Source organism: Geotrypetes seraphini, chromosome 10, assembly GCF_902459505.1.
Source record: "Geotrypetes seraphini chromosome 10, aGeoSer1.1, whole genome shotgun sequence".
Taxonomy (NCBI): Eukaryota; Metazoa; Chordata; class Amphibia; order Gymnophiona; family Dermophiidae; genus Geotrypetes; species Geotrypetes seraphini.
This window is the reverse complement of record NC_047093.1, coordinates 65,002,935-65,026,093: the sequence shown is the minus strand read 5'-3', so window position 1 is coordinate 65,026,093 and position 23,159 is coordinate 65,002,935. Positions and strand designations below refer to the sequence as shown.

At 42.5% G+C, this 23,159-nt stretch overlaps 1 protein-coding gene across 2 annotated transcripts in view; it reads left to right on the top strand.

The window, feature by feature from the left end:
- The window catches only part of C5 (complement C5), a 149,154-nt gene that overhangs the window by 72,348 nt on the left and 53,647 nt on the right, over nt 1–23,159 (top strand). For both annotated transcript variants that reach the window (XR_004540904.1, XM_033961430.1), the window contains exons 20-24: nt 3,716–3,855; nt 5,381–5,608; nt 6,992–7,052; nt 16,139–16,228; nt 20,199–20,411. Coding sequence is in view for 1 of the 2 variants with exons in the window: in XM_033961430.1 (XP_033817321.1) it covers nt 3,716–3,855; nt 5,381–5,608; nt 6,992–7,052; nt 16,139–16,228; nt 20,199–20,411 (732 nt within the window). In the remaining variant the exon portion in view is untranslated. The remainder of the gene's footprint in view (nt 1–3,715; nt 3,856–5,380; nt 5,609–6,991; nt 7,053–16,138; nt 16,229–20,198; nt 20,412–23,159) is intronic.

Here is a 23,159-nt window from a genome sequence, read left to right as displayed (position 1 = left end):
TGGCTTTGTTCACCTTGAGTCTTGACAGTTCTTGGTAAACATCAACTGGTGTGAACTCAAACTTCTGAAATGGGTCATCCATGCTTTGCTTTGCATCCAGCCGAGGCCCGTGCCCTGGTGCCTCGCAGGTAAAGACTGAACAGAAGTAATCATTCAGTAGTTTGGCTTTATCAGAGTCAGTTTCCACATAATTCCCGTCTGGCGTTCTAAGACGTACTATCCCGTTTGTGTTCTTTTTCCTGTCGCTAATATATCTGAAGAAGGATTTGTCCCCTTTCTTGATGTTCTTCGCTAGAGTTTCTTCCATACGAAGTTTGGCCTCCCTGACTGCTGTTTTGACCGCTGCAGACTTTGCCCTGTATTTAATGTTTGCTTCTTTTTCCCCCATGCGTTTGTATGATAGAAATGCTCTTTTCTTCTCCTTGACGAGGTATGATACCTCATCTGTGAACCATTGGGGTTTCCTTTTTCTTTGTTGTTTGGTTACCGATTTTATGAGGCGGATAGTTGCCTCATGAAGGATCGATTTCAAGGTTGTCCACATAGCTTCCACATTATCAGTTACTTCTTGAACCTGCAGCGTCTGGTAGACGAAATCTCCCATGCGTGCGAAGTCAGTGCCCCTGAAATTGAGTACCCTTGTTTTTGTTTGTGATCTAGGGAAGCCTTTCTTAAGGTTAAACCATACCATGTTATGGTCACTGGTGGCTAGCTCTCTCCCACCGAGACGTCCGAGACGCTTTCCTCATTCGTAAGTACCAGGTCCAGGATGGCCTGGGCCCTAGTGGGCTCTAGTACCATTTGTTTGAGCCGTACTCCCTTCATGGACGTTAATATCCTCCTGCTATCACAAGTTGTCGCTGATAGTGTGTTCCAGTCTACATCAGGCATGTTGAAGTCTCCTAATAGAACAGCCTCCCCCCGTAAGGTGATATTCTCAATGTCTTCAATTAATTCTGCGTCCTTTTCCTCCGATTGTCTCGGAGGTCTGTATACCACACCAAGGTACAGGCATTTTTCTCCACCTCTGGCCAAGTTTACCCAGATGGATTCCCCAGTATACTTGACATCTGTGATCCTGGTTGTCTTAATGTTCTCTTTGATATAAAGTGCTACCCCACCACCTAACTTACCCTCTCTATCTTGTCTAATCAGGTTGTATCCTGGTATGGTTATATCCCACCAATGAGAGTCTGTGAACCATGTTTCGGATATTGCTACTATGTCTATGTCTGCATTAACTATTTCTGTTTCTAGTTCTAGAAATTTATTCCCTAGGCTGTGTGCGTTAACATACATAGCTCTCCACTCTTTCTGTTTGCTAAGCTCCTGTTGTGAGCCACCCATTTGAGTCAAATTGCCTCCTAGCGATTCGTTTGCAGTAAGGGTACTTACCTCAGACCTAGAAACGTAATGTTGGTTCGCTACATCAGGATTGTTACTTACTGCTCCGGTGTAAAAGTGGGTACCCACCCCCGACTTACCTAGTTTAAAGCCCTTCGAAGTAGGCGGGCTAGTCTGTGTCCGAAGACATTCTTACCTCTGTTGGTCAGGTGGAGTCCGTCTGGTCCCTGTAGTCCCTGTAGTGTCTCTCCGTGATTCAGGAATCCGAAGTTCATCTCCTGGCACCATCGTTGTAGCCACTCATTCGTCTTCAGGATGCGTTCGTCCTTGTCCCTTCCTCTGCCCCTAACAGGAAGAATGGAAGAGAATACTACCTGTGCTCCTATCTGCTTCAGCCTCTTTCCCAGAGCTCCGAAGTCTCTCGCTATGTCCTCCAGGGTGTTCTTGGCAGTGTCATTCGTTCCAACGTGGATGAGCAGCATGGGGAAGTGGTCCTGGGGCCTGAGAAGTCTATCAAGACAGGTGGTCACGTCTCTTATTCTGGCTCCGGGCAGACAGCAGACTTCCCTCGACTGCATATCCGGTCTGCATATTGGTCCCTCGGTGCCCCTCAACATGGAGTCCCCAATGGCTATTACTTTATGCTTCTTTTGGGGGTGTCGATCCATCGTCCCCGGAGATGGAGAAGTGTGTTGATCTTGGTCCACGTCGGTAGTCTCTTCCTGCAAGACCTGGAATCTGTTCTTCAGGCTCAGCTGTGGAGTTGATGTGGAGCTGCCCTGGTGAGAGAAAGAGTGAGAAGGTGAGGAGATTGTAAATGGGGGGGTCTCCTATGTTTACCTGTGGAGGAGGTCACTAATTGCCAGGAGTCAGTGTCTCCATCCATCTCCTGAACTGCAACAGTTGGTTTCTTTGTCGGCGGCCCTGGAGTCATCATGGGTGATCCGTCACGGGCCCATTCTGTGATTTGGGATAGTTCCTGCACTATCCCTTCGATGTAGGCCTCATCTTCTCTAATGCCTCTCAGACGTTTCACCTCCTCCCTAAGGCTTCTTAGTTCCTGCATGATGTCTTCATCCCGCTGACCGACCTCCTCTGTCTGTGTAGAGGCCGTGATGTACTGCTGTGGGATGGCCTCGGACTGCGCGGAGATGTCCTTTCCTGGGGCTGTGTTCTCCTCCATCTGTGTGTAGGCCGAGTTCATCTCCCGGATCACTTCAGTGCAGGGGATGCCAACCTTGCTTGTAGTTTTCACACTCCTCGTCCGCCCTGCCATAACAAAAGGGAGAGAGTAAATGAGAGAGAGTAAATGTAAGAGTATGAGAGATAGTATGAGAGTATGAGAGAAGATATGAGAGTATGAGAGTATGTCATGTTGGGTTCTGGGTGGTCAAAGGGGAGGAGAATGGTGATGTCATCTGCATAGCTGAATGAATCTATGCCATGTTCATCAAAGCAGGAGCTGAGGCAGGCTATGTATAGGTTGAATAGTGTGGGAGATAGAGGTGATCCCTGGGGAACTCCGCAGGGGTTGGACCAAGGATCTGATTCCTCTTTATTTGTTTTAACCCTGTATGTTCTAGATTGTAGGAAGCCTTTAAACCATGAGAGAACCTTATTAACACTGTCCAAAATGCCGGTCTTAGAGAAGAAATTCGGCTTTTTTTCTCCAAGAATCGTAAAGAGATCCTACCCCAAAGCTTTTTTCAGAGCGTCTTACGTCACTTCCGGAATCAGTTTACCGGATATGCCGGTCTGTTCTGAGGATGTTTATGTTCTTACATAGTAGCGTAGTAGATGATGGTAGATAAAGGCCTCTATGATCATCCAGTCTGCCCAACAGTTAAATTATCAATTTATTAGTAAATGAAGAATGAATGTGGTATAAAGTACTTACTTAAATAATTGCAAAGTATTTTGAAACTATGTAAGGGATCCTTTTTTTTTACCAGACACTGTGTACAGGAAAAGTGAAAACCGACAGACAGAAATCTTGACTTTAAGCTGTTCTCCTTCACTCTATTTCTGCATGTTGGAAGGTGAAACATAGAAACATGACGGTAGATAAAGGCCAAATGGCCCCTCTAGTCTGCCATCCACAGTAACCATTATCTCTTTTTCTTTCTCTGAGAGATCCCACATGCCTATCCCAGTTGATCATGACTCCACATTAGTGTTCTATTAGAGGTTTGCTACTGTGTTTTGCAGCTCACAAAATCTCCTATGAGGTCTCCTGTAAAGGTTCTGGCCAGGATTAACTTTACAGGTCTCACCCAAATCAGATTCTGTCTGGCCAGTGTTGCAGGGTCCAAGACCACAGTTCTGGTTTACGGACATTTTTGTTAATTTGGGTCATACTTCTGTTTCATAGGTGTGTGTGTTGCTGATACCCTTAAAGTGCAGGTGTTTAAAGACATATTCATGGACGTGCATATACCCTACTCTGTGGTGCGTGGAGAACAGATCGAGCTGCGGGGCTCGATCTACAACTACAATGATTTAAAAATTAAGGTAACTGACATTATACATTTTATCTTCTGAAGCAGTGTTTCTCAAGCTGGATCATGGGTTGGGGAGTGGGAAGGAAGGATGTCACTAGAGGGAAGAGGCAAGGCGAGAGAGAGAAAGTGTGCAGGAGGCAGAAAGGGTTGGACTCATGAAGAGGGCAAGATGGATGGGGAAGACAGAAAGGAGGGAAGGAGAAATGTCACACTCGGAGGAGAGGGCAGAGATGTTGGTTAGGGGAGGGAAGGAGGACTGGAGAAGAAGCATACAGGAGGAAGAGAGAAAGAAATGTTGGACTAGGAGGGGGGCCAGAAAGGAGGAAGGGAGAGAGAAATGTTACACTGGGGGGGGGGGGGAGATGACCAAAAGAAGGGAGAGATACCAGACCAGGGAATGGAAGGGAAGGAGGGGAGTATGGTAGCGCTATAGAAATAATAGTAGTAGTAGTAGTAGAGAGAGATGCCAGATTATGGGAAGGAGAGGAGAGAGATGCTAAACTGGAAGGGGGGAAAGAAAGGAGAGAGATGTTGGACTCCTTGGGGGGGGGGGGGGAGGAGAGAAGGGGAGAGAGATAGGAAGGAAAGGTAAGACATGGAAAAGTAGATTTTGAGAAGAAGGCAGGAAAATGGAAAAATTGAATGTTAAGTTAATGCCAAAGATGGATGCAGGGCAGAAAGTGAAGAAAGAGAAAAACAGTCAATGGATAAGAAGGCCCTGGAAATGTGGTTAAAAGCACAGAAAAATAAAGTCACAGACAAAAAATGTAGGGGAAATGATTTTATTTTTAATATAGTGATTGAAATGTGTCAGTTTTGAGAATTTATATCTACTGTGTATATTGTGTGTGTATATGAAAAATGAATGGAAAAAATTGGATAACAATTAGTAAAGGAGGCGGGATCTGGGGAAGAGCTTGAGTGGGTCTAGGGTGGAGCTTGGGAGGTCTGTGGTTGGGGGTACCCAGTTGATATTTGTTAGACTTCCCTGATGGCACACCCTACTGGCATTTCAGGGCCTGTCTGGAGGGCCTCTGCGCATGTATGGATGTTGATGTGATGATGTCATGCATGCCCTTGATGTCATCATGGCAACGTTTGCGCACTTCTGGGTGCCTCGAGCCGTGGCCACTACTTTTAGTGTGCCCCGGCTCGAGAAAGTTTGAGAGACACTGCCCTAGAATGTCCCTCTGCCTACCCCTTTGCTGTCTATAAAGACGTTTTAATGTGTATTGCATTGTCTTTGTAATGTAGCATATTATGCCATTCCTTAATTTGTTATAGGCCATATTATCTTTATCAAATAGGCCATATTATCTTTATCTGCCTTCATTTTTTCTATGTTTCTATGTATGTTTAGTGCTGCAATTGTCTATTGCCTATGTTTAGCTTATTTTTGCTGTACACCATCTTGAGTGAATTTATTCAAAAAGATGGTAAATAAATACATCAGATGTGAACTTTCAAAAAATGCACACTCATAGACTGTTGCCTTTGAGGTAAATGTGGCTCTAATCTCTTCCCTTCTCTTTCAGTTCTGTGCCATTCTAACTGTTGGAGAAGGAGTGTGCTTATTCAAGGGCTCAGCAACTAAGTTGAAGGGGACTCAGAGTACATCTTGTATACCTAGGCAATTGGAGGGATCCTCTGTGTCTGTAGTCGCATTCAAGATATTGCCCTTGGATCTGGGCCTGCACACTATCAACTTTACACTGAAGTCTGAACAAGGAAACGAAATTCTAGTTAAAACATTACGAGTTGTGGTAAGTAGATGGCATTAGCCTACAGAAGCTGACGCTATGAGAGAGTGAGCCAAATAGGGCCAGATTTACTAAATGGTCTTCAAAAATTGGCAACAGAAAAAAAATCTGCAATTCTAAAAAGGATGCTCCTGGCTAAGCGCCCTCTAGAGACTAACATGCAACACTGATTCCTGTGCCCAAATTTGGGCATGAGGATTTAATGTGTGCTGGAACCAGGCGTAAATCCTGGTGCATGTATTCGCAGTATTCTATATCACTGTGCCCAAAATTTTCAGAATGCCACAGCCTGTTCATGCCCCTCTCATGTCTGCGCCCCCTTTTGAGTTCCCACTGTTATAGAATAGTGTGCAGGTAGATGAGCCATTCCTATGGCCATTTTAGAAAACAATTGAAGACCTATCTTTTTTCTAAATATTTGACTGTTTAACGAATCATCTTATTTCATGTAATATGTTTACTTTTATAACTTTTTGTAAACCGCGTTGAACTTCTGGTTACGCGGTCAAGAAGCACTATGCTATGTTATGTTATGTTATGAGTGCGCAACTCTTAATTGCTTCCAATTATCAGCAGTAATTGTTAGCATCCAATTTGTGTGACCTATATAGAATGCAGGGTATCGTATACGGTGCTCACCTGAAGTCAGTTTTGCTGCTGTTAAACCCTTTGATCTAGTCAGCATTTCCTTATATTTCAGTTTATTCCTAGGCACTGCGAAAGAGAAAAAAAGAAAAAATTCTGGTTTTAGTGACTTCCCCCTTGTACTCTCAACAGTCCCCGGCAAAGTAACTGCTTATAGTGGAAACAGCATTTCAAGACTGCTTGATTATTTCACTTTCATACAAATGCAATCGGACCACGTGGACCAATTTTTAATCTAATCACTGGGTTTGCCTTTGAAAATTGGGCTATCCATGGGAATAGGGCATGTGTATTTGCACCTGCAAAAGTGCTCAGAGGGGTTTTTAATCCTGCTCCTTCCCCATTGCATTTTGACATGAGTGGGGAATAGGGGAATTTTCAGACGGTTTTTTATGGTAGGTAAACAGCATTGAAAATTGCCTTCATAATATATTTTTAGCATTATTAGTATAGCATGCATAAAAGTTTATCTACATCATTCACTGTGGCAAATTTAAGAGATTATTTTATTTTCTTGCTCTGACCTAAATTTGGTGGGGGGAGATGTTAGAGAATGTACCCTTCACTAATTTATAGCATCACTACCCGCCCAGTAGTGTAGTGGGTGGGTTACAAATTTCATAAATTCAATGGTAATTAAAAAGTGCTCACAAATGTGTTGCAGACAATAATTACTATACATGCATAAGCTGAGAAACATTTGTGAGCCTTGTCATGACTCTTATCTACTTTTCACTCTAGCCAGAGGGGGTGAAAAGAGAACAACACGCTGGTTTCACACTTGACCCGCAAGGAGTTTACGGTATGTAGTGTGACCAGTGCCTGGCATTCTGCTTTGCAAAGCAGGATGCAAACACTTCCGCATGCATGCCTCAATATGTTTTGGCACGTATGGACCTTCCCAGGACAAAGGCTGATCTGTCTCACCACCATCTGGAATGCTGCAGGGCTTCTTGTCACGGTGATTGTTATTGATTCTATGTACATAAGCCTTGGTGGAGAACTCTGCATGATTTGTGGAAATTCTATGACTAGGCATCACAGAGTGGGTTCCTTGATGTCCCTTGCTGAGCAGTGGCATAGCCACAGGTGGTCCTGGGCCCACCCAAGGTTCTGGCACCCTTGTTACACAACTCACCACAGCCGGTGGCAGTGTCCGTGCACTGCTATCGCACCAGCCTTTCCTGGTCCACACATGCTCAGTTTGCACCAAAACTGAGCATGTGTCTGGGGGTGGGCGGTGAAGCGGCACTACATGGATAGTGTCGCTGGCTGAAGCCATTGGGGAAGTGACCTTTTCTGGCTGCCAGAGGACCTCTTTAGTTGGCAGGACTTGGGTTGTTGTATGTTGCTTGTGCAAAGGCAGAGGGAAGCACAGGAGAAATTGTGTGCCCACCCAGTTTGGTCTCAGGCACACCCAAAATAGAAAGTCTGGATATTTCATTGATGCTTAGCACTAATTCTATAGTGGCATCTAGTTGCCATGATTCCATTATAGAATAATGGCATAAATTGGCATCGGGGCACCTACATTTTGGTACACCCACTTACACCATGTTAATGGCAGGTGTATTTGGGTGTGTCTAATTTCAGCAAGTTATGTGTGTAAGGTGGAGATGTGTCCAGGGCCTTCCTTTGTTTCGCCTATGTGTATGCCCCCATTGCGGTTACACACTAAGGCACTTATCCGCGCCGTTACGGAATAGTGCACAGTACTCTTGCCATGGTACAAGCATGCTAAATTTCTCAGCACATACACACGCAAAGTGCACATAGTTGCATGCACTCAGGTATAGATTGCCTTGGCCCTATGCATCTCTGTAGAGCTGTGCTCTTGCTCCCCGTCTCCAGATCCACAGATATGGCTGAGCTTCCTTTCAGGCCTTTTAACTTCAAATAGTCCAAAAGGTAATTGCATATTAATTGTGATTAAAACAAGTACATCTATCTATGATCCTATGCTTCTAGTGGTATTCCATATGTTCCCTCTCTGAATCTACTTGTTCACCTTTCACTGTAGGAGTCGGCCTGTCATTGCTAGTGTTTTATTCCACAAAACTTAACTCCTCAGAAAACCCCCCTTCCTGGCCTTTTAAAAAAACTATGTATAAAGTGGAAGTGGAGCATCTGAGTTGTGAGCTGAGACTCTCCACTACCTTCATGGCGTTTTCGCTAAGACTGAAAACAAGCACAATATAAGGTATTAATGCTCAGACAATGCAACCTATTAGCGACATAAAGTAAGGGCCATGGACAAAGCAGAAGAATTAAACCTCCGGCTTGAAAATTAAAGAATAAATTAGATAAAAGAATAAACTATGCTCTTCATGAACAAAGCAGCAATATTTATGTTCTTATGTAATTCATAGAGAGTCTCATACTCCAAGAACAAACTACCAAATGATCACAATTACCATATTCTCTCTAATAATCACCTATTGGAAACACTGGGTTTTCTGAAGTCTAGGTTGGACTTTGGTTTTTACTAAGGGGCCCTTTTATCAAGCTGCGGTAGGGGGTTTAACGCACATAATACTGCCTGCCGCACTAGCCGCTAACGTCTGCTTTGAGCAGACAGTTTTTTAGCCGGCCGCAGGGGTTAGCACGTGATGAAATGTCCGACGCGCTAACCCTGCTTGCGCAACTTGATAAAAGGACCCCTAAGCCTCTCTCCTTGCCCTCTCCCCCAATATAACATGTCTTTCACTCCTTTCCCCCTGATTTCTGAACTTCTTTCCCTCTCCATGCCCTCAAGCAGCACGTCTCTCCCTTCTTGCTCCAAGTCCTGCACTTTGTTCACTCTCCTTGCCCTCCATGCAACATCTCTCTCTCTCTATGCCCCCCCCCCTGCAGCAGCTCCCTCTCTTCCTGCACCCCCCAATGCAGCAACTTTCTCCCTCATTTCCTCCTTGCATCCTTCCTCCCAATACAGCAACTTTCTCTCCTCTTGCCCCCCTGAGTCCAGTAATTAACAGATTACTTGATCTCCTTTTCCTGTGTTGGGCCTGCTGTTTCTTTGGATCTAAAAGTGGCTGGTGCATCAGCATATGAGTACTGCTGCTAGCTTTGCCTGACTTAGAAACAGGAATTTATATCAAGCTCTGATGTAACTTCCTGTTTCAGGGGTCATACAGAGCCAGCCACTTTTAGAACCAAAGAAACAGTGGGCCCAACACAGGAGAAGGAGATCAAGTAATTGTGTTAAGCATGATTACAGTAAAATGTTTAACAGATGTTAAATATTTAATGTTTTATTCACATTGCTAAATCCACAGTCTTAATTTGGAGAGATCTGTTCATCACTGGGAGAGGAGGGAGGAGGATGGAGGAGAGCAATGGCAAGTTAACATGGATTTCAGAGGATGAGCGATTATTGGAGGAATTAAATGTTGAATGCTAGATACTCAAAGGGTTTTCCGGCCCCGAAAAGAGGGGGGGGGGGCAATTATTAGAGAGAACACTGTATTTTATTATCTAGATATATCTGCTGTACATTTTGCCCACCTTAGAAGGATGAGAAAGTTGTGTTGAACACTCTAGAACTTCACTCTGGGATCCCAGGTTTTCATACATGCTGTAAGCAGACACCTCAGGTAGCAACTCTGTCTCCTACCCACACCCTTAAAATGAGAAAAAAAAAAGTTTCAGCTCCATATGTTTAGAGTTATATAGGATCTGCTGATGATATAGAATTAAAATGCAGTTTAAATTTCTTTGACTCAGTTGGCAGAAATATCCAAATGCAAGAAAATATATAAAGGGACTAATAAACTAAGTGGTCATAGAGGAAACATACTTAGATCATATCATGGATATTATAGAGCAGGGGTGTCCAATGTCGGTCCTCGAGGGCCGCAATCCAGTCGGGTTTTCAGGATTTCCCCAATGAATATGTATGAGATCTATTAGCATACAATGAAAGCAATGCATGCAAATAGATCTCATGCATATTCATTGGGGAAATCCTGAAAACCCGACTGGATTGCGGCCCTCGAGGACCGACATTGGACACCCCTGTTATAAAGGAAATATTCTTACATCATTCTACGATGTGTGGAATGGCATTTTTGAAAGGATATCCAACTCAGAATAGAGATGCTCAAGTGAAAACGTCACAAACTGATGTCTATCTTGCATGTATTTTTAAATAGGATAAATCCTGTTTGCAAATACATGAGATGGACGTCCATATGCTGGAAACATCCAGCATGAACATCTATTTTGCAAACTGAAATGGCCAAATCACAAACAGGGCAAAACAGGGGATATGGACGTTTGTGTAGCAACATAGGAACATTCATCTTATAAAATAGCCACACAAAGGTCAATGCAGAGCAGAGGGCTGAGAATCAGGGGACCCAAGTTCAAATCCCACATCAGCTATTTGTAAATTCTACTTTTATTTGTAAGCTCTCAAGGAAAAGAAATACCTACTGTACCTTAATGTACACCCAGGTGCAGCCCAAGGCCATCTGCTGTCCGAGGCGAAGGATGAGAAGCCCCCCCCCACCCCCCGGTATACCTTCATTTTCTGAAGGTGGTAAAAAAAAAAAAAAGGATCCTACATATCTCCAGGATCTTCTTAGAAGAAACAACAACAAATGCATTTCCTTTTGTATTGAACACAGTATTTAGACATCTGCAATGCACATATCCCAAAGCTAACATATTCCAGTTAATAAATTTAAAATAAAATATTTTTTTTTCTCTCTTTTTGTGTCTGGGCATTTTAGTTTTCCATCATGTTGGTCTCAGTTCCTCTTTTCTGCTTTCCTGTCTTCTGCTAATTTTGTTTCCAGCAGCAGCTGTCCATTTACTTCTCCTCTGTCCTATCTTATTCCATTCCCTCACTATATCTGTCTCTGACACATCGATCTTTCTCTTAACGCTTTTTTCTCTATTTATTTCTTTTCTGCCTCACTTTTCATCTACTTAATTTCTCTCACCCATTAGCTCTCATTTTCCCATCTCACTCAATTTCCAACCTCCTATTCCCTTTTATCTTTCATCTGCTCCCTATTACATATGTACTTTCTGTACTCACTATCTTCCTCACTCTTCTCCTTGACAACCCATCCATATGGATCCACCATTCCTAGCATCTTCTCTCCTTATCCCTCACTCCACCTTTGTAACCAGGTATCTACCCCTTCAACCCCTCCCCCGAGTGTGTGGTGCAGTGGTTGGATCTACAGCCTCAGCATCCTGGGATTGTGGGTTCAAACCCTGCGCTGCTCCTTGTGACCCTGGGCAAGTCACTCAATCCTCCATAGCCCCAGGTACATTAGATAGATTGTGAGCCCACCAGGACAGAGAGGGAAAATGCTTGAGTACCTGATTGTAAAAACCGCTTAGATAACCTTGATAGGCGGTATATAAAATCCTAATAAACTTGAAACTTGAAACTTGATCTCTCCATCCCCCCTTCTGCATCTTCAAGTCCATCTTTCCCTTTCCCCTTAAGTCCTCTCTTCACTCCCCTGAGTCCATCTTTCTCTCCCTCTTCTGCTCCCTTCTGCACTCCCGGGTCCACCACTCCTCCTTCATTCTTCCTCTGCCCTCCCCCATCTCTCCCTGTCTCCCTACCACCTCTTATGCCCTTCTCTGAGTCTATTTCTCCTTGTCTTCCTTCGGCCCCGCTCCATCCTCCAAGTACATCTTTTTTTTTTCCTCCTGCTGCTCCCCTCTTCCCTCCTGTGAGTTCATCTCTCCCTCATTCACCCTTCCACCCTCCTCCATGTTCATCTCTCCTTCATCCACAAACCGCTGCATTCATCTTTTCCACCCTCCTCTGAGTTCATCTATCCCATGCCCACCTCTCCCCAGCCATCTTCCCCCTTACCACCCTCTCCCTTCCTTTCATTATCCCATTCCGAAGTCTACATCTCTCCCACCCTCCTGCTTCTCCTTCCCCTGAGTTCAACATCTCACCCTTCTGCCTCTTGTTATCCAGCATCATTCACTTACACTTTCACTCCCTACCTGACCTGACCCAACCACACAACAGTTTGACATCATCCCTTTCTTCTTCAAACTCCTTCAACTTCAGATTTCTGAGTTTCTCTATCCCTTTCTGAAGAACTTCAACCGCTGCACTCCTCTCTGGGCATCTCTCATCCCCTCCCAGACTGTCATCGCTCCTTCCTCTCCCAAGTCTACCTTAATTCACCTTGTAAAAACTGCTGTCGGTGGTGGCAACTTACATAGACTAGCCTGCCTCCAATACTCTTCTCACTGCTACTGCGGCCCACCCTGGAGGAAATAGGAAGTTAACATCAGAGAGAGCAGGCCGCAATAGCAGAGAGGAAGATGACATTGGAGGCAGGTCAGTCTATGTGAGTCTCCACCACCAGCAGCATTTTTTGTAAGGCGAATTAAGATATACTTAGGAGGGGAGAGGAAGGAGCGATGACGGTCTGAGAGGGGACAGGAGATGCATGAGGAGGAGTGCGGCGGTTGAAGTTCTGCAGAAAAAAACAGGCAGTCTGTCCATCGGTAAAATACCGCTCCTTCAAGAGAGCCGTTTGAGGCTATTGCCTAAATTGGCCTCATTATAGGGCTATCCCTGTGTACACCACTTCAATAGCCTTCAGGCTTGCAGGTGTCATATATTCAGGTACAGTAGGTATTTTTCCATTTTTAGAGAGCTCACATTTAAAAAAAAAAAAAAAAAAGAGCTGAAGTGTGATTTGAACCCAGGTCTCTTAGTTTATAGTTTACTACTCTAACCACCAGGCTATTCCTCAGACTCATTTCCTGCTTTGCTAAGAAAGCACATAACACCTGAAGCTGTCATAGAGCCTGGTAACCTCTTCCATTTTCATTTCCAGGGGAGAGGAAGGGGGACAGCAAGCACTGGGGAATTAAGGAGATGTCATATCATAATCCCTGTAATGGACAGCTCCTCAGAGCACCTTTCTATAACCTGGATGCGCCTGTACCAAATCTAAATAACAAAGTCCTTCTTTTTCATAAATGCAATCGTATGTCCTTATTTTGGGCCCTCCCTAGTCCCACCCAAACCATACCCAGACCACGCCTCTTTTCTATAAGGATATTCTGCAGAAGTAGATGTCCGTATCCTGCCTTTGTAAAATTGGAATTTGGATGTCCATACATTATGGATGTCTAAATGCCAGTTTTTACACATCTAAAACAAAAATAGAGCTTAGAAAATAAGCACTATAAGCAACTTACTTCAGATGGATAGGGTTTAGGTCTCTCAGATAAGTCCAGAGCACTAAAAGAGGCTGAAGTAGCCTCACTTTTTAAATCTCCTAGCTAAATCTGGTCTACAAATCTCAGTTTCAGTGATAGAAATGAAGTCAGTGCCCATAATGTTGGCATAGGATTGTCTGCACTGCAGTGTCACCATCTGCTATTAAGTTCCTGTGGTTACTGCTTTATAACATTACTTTTCTCGTTCAATATTTTTTATTGAGTTTTTTGAAAAAATATAAGAAACAGTTCAAGTACAGGGTATCAAAAAATAAAACAAAACATTTAGTATAACAAGTATTCAGTTATATTGTGCAATGTAGAATTGAATCGTTTTAAAAGATCTAAAGTACTAGGACTGTTCATGAAAAGATAATAAAAGAAAAGATAAGAGGAAAGAGAAATTGAAAGAAGAAAGAAAAAGAATAAAATGAGGAAAAAGATGAAGGTAAAGAAAAAGAAGAAGAAGAAGAGAGGAGTGTCTATGAAATAGATTGAACATATGAGTCCAGGAATTTCCAGGGTGATTTACATTGTGTCAAACTTTTGGAAAGTCGAATTATATTTTTCTTTTCATAAGCATATGATTCAAATTTATGATACATGCTCAAAGAATTCCACCAAAAGGTATAGTTTAGTAATGAAGAGGACTTCCAATTTTTCAAGATGTGCATAAGGGCAGTCACAAACATTGCATCAATGAGTTTAGGAGGACAGTTAGACTGTGTAAAACAAGGGTGTTGAGATCGGAGAATTATAATGTCAAAGGAAATTTCTTCTGAACAATTGGTAATAGACTTTATGGTGTCCCAAATGCATGTCCAAAAGGAACGAACTTTAGCACAGTGGAAAAGCATGTGATCAAGAGTCCCAGCTTCTTTCATACAATTCCAACATATAGAGTCTTGTTTTAGGTTAGCTTTCCACATCCGAAAGGGTGTCCATACCGCATTCCACATAATGAAGAACATTGATTGTGAGACTCTGGATGATAAAAGAGGTCGGTTTGTCGATGACCAGAAGAGTTCCCAGTCAACATCAGTAAGTGAGGTTGTCAGCATAGATTCCCAATGTTTCATGGAATGAGAGGAAAATGTGAAAGAGTGATCTCTTAGAATACTATAAAAGAGAGATATCGCTTTACCTTTTGATGTAGCCAATGTGGACCAGTGATACAAAGTGTGAATGGATGTCATATAATCAAAGCGTATAGACATAGAAGATAACGTCTTAGTAAGAGAAAGCCACTGTGAGTAAGCAGAAGGAGACAATGAGTAAGTAGAGCAAATTGTGACAAAGGGAACAAACGAAGTGAGAGTGGTTATCTGATGGAGAGACCACAAACCAGCCCGCTGCCACCTTTTCCATGAAAGAGATTTACTATTGATTTGGATTTTGGGGTTATTCCAAATGGACAAGAGTGGACTGTCTTTAATTGAAATCTCTGCGATTACGTCTAGTATATGAAGGGCATGCTGCGTTGCACTCAATAAGGAGTATTTTCTCAAAAGTTTGGGCACTGGCACCGTCAACAAGCATGAAACATGTAATGGTGCACATAAAAACCGTTCCAGGTCAAACCAGGTTGGTGAGTCTTGGGTATTAGGGTTAATAATCCAATAGGCTCCATATTTGGCCAATGATGCGATATAATAAAAATAAAAATCTGGTACATTCAAACCCCCATTAATTTTAGAGGCTTTCAGCTTGTCGAGAGCAATACGAGGTTTTTTGTTATTCCACACAAAGTCAGATATTTTCTTATTCAACCAATGAAAAAATTTCTTCTTGCATAAGGAGGGAAGCATTGAGAGGGTATAGTTTATCTGAGGAGTGAGGGTCATTTTGATAGAAGCTATTCTGCCCCACCATGAAAGGAAGAGTGGAGACCAACGAGACAGGGTGTTAAGAACTAAACTTTTAATTTTAGATATGTTTAGATCTTGAGTTTGAATCGGATCTTTATGTATTAACACTCCCAAGTATTTTACAGCTCCGTGTGACCACGTGAAGGGAAATTGGGCGAGATCTGAGGGGTAAATGAGATCATTAAGAGGGAAAATTTCTGATTTTTCCCAGTTAACTGAGTATCCAGAAAGCTTGGAGTAATGAGAGACAATATTAACGAGTGAGGGAAGGGAAGCAACAGGATCTCGGATAAAGAGAAGGACATCATCAGCGTATGCTGCTAATTTGATGTGACAATAAGTGGTTTCAATTCCTGTTATTGTTGGGCATTGTCGGATAGCAGAGAGGAGAGGTTCCAACGCTAAATTAAATAGCAGCGGCGACAGAGGGCAGCCCTGGCGAGTGCCTCTATGTAGGGAGAATTTGTTGGAGAGAGAATTATTAATTAAAATGCGAGCTGTGGGTTGATGATATAAAGTTTTAATCCAATCTGTATAGAACGGGCCAAAGTTGTACCACTTTAAAATTTGGAATAGAAAAGGCCATTCAACTCGGTCAAAGGCCTTTTCGGCATCTATGGCCAAACCGATTACGGGATCTGAGAGTGTTTTAGCATGGGCATTAATATGATGAAAGAGGCGTATATTGTCTCCTATGAACCTTTGTTTAATAAACCCCGTTTGATCTTTGTGAATAAGAGAGGGGATCACTTTGTTGAGTCTTTTACTTTTAACAGCAGCCTGTGGTATGTTTTGGTGGCAGGTTCAATCCGAAGAAGGCAAGAATTCCGATACAGGGTACCATCTGGCATAGTCCCCAAATCAAAGATGGACAGGACCGTGAGCGTCAAAGGTAAATTGAAGTAGAACATAGCTGAAAAAAGTTATTTGTACAGATGAGGCTCACCACAGTTTGGTTGTGTATATTGAGTGAAATGTGCTCTGTGTTTCATCTGAATATAAGTTAATGCTGGTATGTTCACATGAGACTTAAAAGCAGACATACCTCACATGTGATTCATAAGGGAACACAGGGAATATACTATTGTAAAACTAAGCAACCAGCGTTATCAAATGTCATGATCCTTTATGTGGTAAGCTTTTGAATTTATTTATATTTTTTCTAATAAAATTAATACTTCTGAAGGGTGCTGACTTACCACGATTCAAACCGTGAAGCTGTTCTCTTTTTAAAAAGAAGTCCCAGTGCATACGTGCTAATATCAGGAAAGGGGGAAAGGGAAAACCAAGGCTCAGAGAAAACACTAACGTTTCAGGAAAACTGTGGAAAGTTTATTCTTGTGGGTCTTGATATGGTTCTGTAGCGGCTTCTTTTTTAAACAAATCACTTCCTCAACAGGAAATAATATTTTCTACACAAATGATCTTCAAAGGCCAATGAAGCTCATAATATATGTCCATCTGTTAAAGGAGTATGTTATGAAAAGTTATTGGAGTGTTTTATTTGCTTTAATCCAAAGAAAAAAAGGAGGAAAAGTCCACTGCAGAAATCAAAGGTACCCCTAAACTGGTTTAAATGGTTTTGACGTCTACACAATAATGTACATTTCAACAGCAAAATAAGACAGTCGAAAAACTCTCATAAATTATTATGAAAACAATAGCTTGATGCAATATAATACTGAATGGAGTGCAGTCTTATCTCTTCACACTGAGAACCATCAGAAGCAGTGCTATTATAGTTTTTCAACCGCTGTGCTTCCTCATAGGTTCTAGTATTTTTAAAACTTTTGTCAATTTTTTTCAATATATCTTCATTTTATATATAGAATAGATTAATTTACAACTTATCTGTAACTCTGGTAAGGCATAACCCCATCTTTGAACCAGCCGTTACTAAACGCCGCCGACAAGCATGTTTCGTTTGCATGTGATTTCACAAACTGCTTCAGGTGTACTAATCTATAAACACCAGATTAAATCAAGATTATGTCTCTGTATTTCTATAAAAATATAATTTATCTATATTAGCCTTTATTAACTTACTTATATCAAAGTTTTAACAGGGCGTACCCAGCAGAGACTGAAGAGAACCAACATGAATCAGAGGTGTTCACAAAGTTTATTAAAGATTCTCAACTCAATAAGATGCGAAGACTCGACATGTTTTGGCTAAGTGTAGCCTGCAATATGAGTCTAAGATAATATACTAGCACAAAACCAATCTCTTTTTAGATCTGTAATTCATCATTTCGCTAGGACTCAAACACGAGTCGATGGCGCCTAACTAACCCCACCTTTTACAAAAGCAGAGCACGTTTTTTTTTGCACTGGCTGTGGCGTTAACAGCTCCGATGTTCATAGAATTCCAATGGATGTAGGAGCTGTTACCGCCGTGGCTGACGCATAAATTGTTCTATGCTTTTGTAAAATTGGGGGGGGGGGGGGGGTTAACTAACTAAACAAATAAATGTGTGAATAATAACTGTATGATGGCCTCCTAGCCACACAAGCAGCAAAACTGGACTGCCAACTCTCCAACTTACTGATAACGGCCCCAGACTACAAATCGTTCAGAAAAGAAATAAAAACCATTCTATTCAAGAAATCCTTGAAGACAAACTAACTCCACAAGACGCTCTTCTCTTCAATTCCTTTGGAAATGGCCAGATAACTTCTTTTGTAATCCGCCTTGAACCGCAAGGTATTGGTGGAATAGAAATCACTAATGTAATGTAATATAATGTAATATAAACATAAATAAAATTATATATGGTTAAAAAAAAAAAAATCATTCCAGCATTCCTAAACTATGGAACCAACTCCCCCCTGCCATCAGGGCAGTTGACAACCTCCTGCCCTTCCGGAAGGCAGTGAATACACTACTATTCATGAACCAGCATGCTCCTGGTCTCAAACTATAACCAACCAAGACACGGCGCACCAGTAACATGGGGTACCTGAGACTTTCTGTCAACTATCACTTGCTCTCCTATGCTGAAACCATTCTTAGATTCTCTATAGCTTGTGTGTCCTTAGATTCACTATAGCATATGTGTTCTTAGTTTCTCCTTAGCATGTGCGATATGGATACCGGTCTTAAATGCTCTGTAACTTATGTGTTGTGGATCCTGATGACTACTGTGTACGCCGCAAGGGAAGGAGTTGGCCAGGCGTGGAAGACCAACTCCGCCCCCAACAGCCCTTGAGGTGCTACTCTTTAAAAAAAAAAGATTTCTTCGGCAGGCCAGCTTCACTGCTATCGGGAGCTGCCCCAGCTCTTCACTTCGGCTCCAGCTGCTGCAAGGGAAGGAGTTGGCCAGGTTTGGGAGACCAACTCCGCCCCCAACGGCCCTTGCCGCGCTACTACCTCCACTGCTATTAGGAGCTGCCCCAGTTGTTCACTTCGGCTCCAGCCACCGTAAGGGAAGGAGTTGGCCAGGCGTGGGAGACCAACTCCGCCCCCCAAAGGCCCTTGTTGCGCTTCTACTTTTTGAAAAGTTCACTTCTTCAGGGCAGTTCTACTGTTGTTGATAGCTGCCCCAGCTGAGCCAACCTAACTGCCAATGCCGCAAGGGAAGGAGTAGGTGCAAGCGTGAGAGACTGACTGGGCTGGCCACTCAACAAGAAGTGACTGCTGGGGACCAGTCGCTCACATCCTTTCCAATTGTCCTGCCAGCCCTGCAGCCCTGAAATAAACCTGCTCTCTGCCTCCCCGACTCTCTCTCTGGCTCCCCGGATCTCCTGCTCAATGCCGCAACCTGCTCTCTGCCTCCCCAACTCTCTCTCTGGGTCCTCGGCTCCTGCTTTCTGCTGCGACCTACTCTCTGCCTCCCTGACTCTCTCTCTGGCTCCCTGGATCTCCTGCTCTCTGCCACAACCTGCTCTCTGTTTCCCTAACTCTCTTCTCTCTGGCTCCCTGGCTCTCCTGCTCTCTGCCGCCCTTCCCGCTTTAAAACCACGGGCTCGCGTTGCAGAGAAGGATGGCAGAGAGCAGGAGAGTCAGGGCCAGTAAAAAAAATTAAAGAACAAACAAACCAGACAGCAAACACGTGCACAGACCATCTTCAGGCAAAGTAGATGGTCTGCGCATGTGTCGGGATCACTACCCAGCGATCCGTGTCATTGGATGGGGGTGTGCCTCCGATCGCCCCCATTTGCATGAAGATGGTTGGTGAATCAGTCAGCCTGCCTCCAACCGCCCATCGGACACGGATTGGAAGGTTAGTTAATCTAGCCCTTTGTACCCTCAGACCTTAAGTTCCTCCTTGGCTGATACACCTCCCACAAAGATTGAAAGTTCAAAGGAACAGATCCGTACGAACTCTGATGTATCACTGACAACATTTTATAACAAACCCTTTGCGTCACTGGAAGACAGTGCGACTGTTTTAGCATAGGGGTAATATGTTCTGTGCGTGAGATTCCCGAGATCAACCTCGCAGTAGAACTCATCAATTGCTGTAATGCTTTATATGTCCTAACTTTAGCCAGTCTGAATATTGGCCAGTACTTAGTTAACTTTCAGCTTGCAGCATCAGCCTTTCTGGTGCCTCTCTTCTTCCTCCCTCTCACCCAGAAAGTGCAGATGGGCTGACCAAACTCCTACCCTCATAGGCCCCCCTTGGCTTACCTCATACAAGAATTGCTCCAATTATCTTCAACACATGCTCTCCACATACAAGGCATCTTAACTTGACTGTATCTGACACTTTGCAATATACCCTTTAAGCTTAAAAAAGTAGCACTTTTTTTTCTTGGTCTAGAGTATCATCCCATAACTTTTGACTAACAAACTGATTTTTATGTTCCTGTCTTTAATAGAAAGTTGTGTTTCTCAACCTAGATGTTCTCTTTCACAGGGCACCTATTTGGAGAGGTGATCTCGGCAGTTCTCAGTGCTGAAGGCATTAAAACTGTTACCAATCTACCAAAGCATAATGCAGAGACAGAGCTTATGAGAGTTGCTCCTGTTTTCTCTGTCTTTCATTACCTGGAAAAACTGGACAGCTGGCATTTGCTTGGCCCTCAAACTTTCACTTCAAGGATTAATATGAGAAGGAAGATGAAAGATGGTAGGTTAAATCACTGACAAATATTCAGGTGGTCTAAGAAGCTGTAGTTGGGTGATTTATTAACCAAGCAGGAACAGAAATACTCATTTCAGAATTTGAAAATATAAAAAAAAAAAAGAATTATAGAGTGACATACTTCAGAAAGCAATTTTTCAAAGGGATTATTGCAAATAGAACCTTTTGAAAATTGCTGTCCTCCCGCTGTGGGAAAAAGAAGCAGTGCTGTTTTTTTCAGGGGGGCAGGCCAAAGTCAGAGAGTAGGAATGCATCAAGACTCTTAGGCCCGGATTCTATAAACAGCGTCCTGATTGTAGGCAGCGGTAGGCGTCCTACCGTTGTCTAACCATCCAATCAGGAGGCATGTTTTTAGAAAAAAGGCTCCTGAGTCAGGCTGCCTACATTGAAGGCGCCTCCGGGAACTAGGGAGACACACAAGCTCACCTGAGCTCGCCTAAGGCTAGGCGCAGGCGTGGTTTGACCCTGAAGTAGCCTTTGACGGACCTAGGTGGCCAGACGCATCTCTCTAGGCCAGCGGGAGATGCGTACAATGTAGGCCAGCAAAATTGGTGCATGGTCATTAATACAAAAGTAGAAAATAAGTTGTTTTGCAGTTACTGTAAAGATGGCCTCAGTGTGCAGGAAAGACCCACATAAACGTGCAATAAAGCCATTCTTTAGTGCATCTTTATAAAAGGACCCCAAAGTAAATGAATAAATAACATAATTTAACTTTGAAATGTCATCACTTCCTCTCCTTTCCTGTCCTGTCTGAGAGAAGAGAAGGAGAGGAAGAGAGGACAATTCTCTATATACTTATACATTATTTTGCTCTGAGCTTTGATAATTTGCTCTGAGCTTTGATAATTAGGTTCCTTTATATAGACAGTTTAGATCTTAAAGCGCAAACTTTACTTAGCTAATTTTACATAGTATAAAAGCCTTTTATAGGTTTGCAGTTTTTAAACTTGAACTTTTTGTATAGCAGTGTCTGGCTTAGTCTTCATATAGCCCTGAATGATGAGATAGATATAATAGGCATCTCAAAGACCTAATGGAAGGAGGAAAATCAATGGGATACTGTGTTACCTGGGTACAAATTATATTGCAAGGCAGAGTAGATCAAATTGGAGATGGGGGAGGGGATTGTGCTATATGTTAAAGAGGGAATTGAATCAAACAAAATAAACATTCTGAATGACATAGATAGCATTGTGGAATCCATATGGATAGAAATTCCATGTATGAAATGAAGGAATATACAGGTACGGTTATACTACTGTCACCTGGGACAGAATGAGTAGACAGATGAAGAAATGTTTTCAGAGATTAGGAAAACTGGCAAATAATAATGCGTGATTTCAATTACCCTAACATTGACTGAATAAATGTTACATCAGGGAGTGCTAGGGAAGTAAAATTCCTAGAAGTCATAAATGAATGCTTCTTGGAACAACTGGCCCAAGAACTGAAAAGAGGGGGAGCTATTTTAGATTTGATCCTTAGTGGAATGCAGGACATAATACAGGAAATAACTGTGTTGGGTCCATTGGGAAACAGTGATCTTAATATGATCAAATTTGAGTTAATATCTGGAGTGATGTCACTAAGAAAAATCTACTGCAGCGAAACTTAATTTTTGAAAAAGTGACTATGTTAAAATGAGGAAAATGGTTATAAAGAAGCTAAAAGGATCAGTGGCAAACATTAGGAAGCCCAGACCAGATGTATTCCACATATTAACAAAGTAGAAAGAAGAGGAAACAAGAGCTGGCATGGCTGAAAGGTGAAATGAAAGAGGCTATTAGAGCCAAAAAAACATTCTTTAAGGAATGGAAAACAGATCCAAATGAAGAAAATAAGAGGCATAAGCACTGGCAAGTTAGATGCAAAATAAAAAACCATTGATAAAGAAAGCTAAAAAAGAATATGAAGAGAAACTTGCTAAAGAGGCAAAAATTCATAGTAACAGTTTTTCTAGGTACATCAGAAATAGAAAACCTGTGAGGGAATCCGTGGGACCGTTGAATGATCAAGAAGCAAAAGGGATGCTCAGGGAGGATAAAGCCGTACCCCCTCTTTTACTAAGGTGCGCTAACCGATTAGCGCGCGCTAATCAATGTAGCGCACGCTAACTGCTAATGCATGCATGTTAGTCTATGGACACGTTAGCGTTTAGCGTGTGCTAATTCAATTAGTGTGCACTAATCAGTTAGCGCACCTTAGTAAAAGAGGATAGTGAGCATGGGTACACAAATGCATGCTTTAAGCAGCAGTTGCCAATTAAGCTGCTAGCTTTCGCTCTAGGTATGCAAAAGGTTCATGGAAAATGACACATGATGCAAATTTTATTATTTAATTTGTTTATTAATTGTCATAATGGACCTCAAAAGGTTAGTTTTGCGTCATCTAGGAAATCTTTACAGATGCCAAATGCTGGCTTTCTGATAAAGATCTTAACTCGATAATTCGTTGCTCCCCAATATGTACCTTTTGTTCTGCATGACATCATTACTTGTCAATCAATCCATTAACAGAAGCTGTCCTTAAATTTGGACAAAGAACTTCCTTTTAACATGGATTAAAAGTTTCAGAAATCATATTTTTTGTTTACATTCATTTCTGAATATACATTATTACATATCCAAAGAAACTTTGAATCCAAACTGCTCAGAAGTTCTTGTACCTATCAGCACAGGAAAAAAGGAGGAGGGATATTTCCTCCCTGCTCTGAAAAACTGGTTCAGTGTT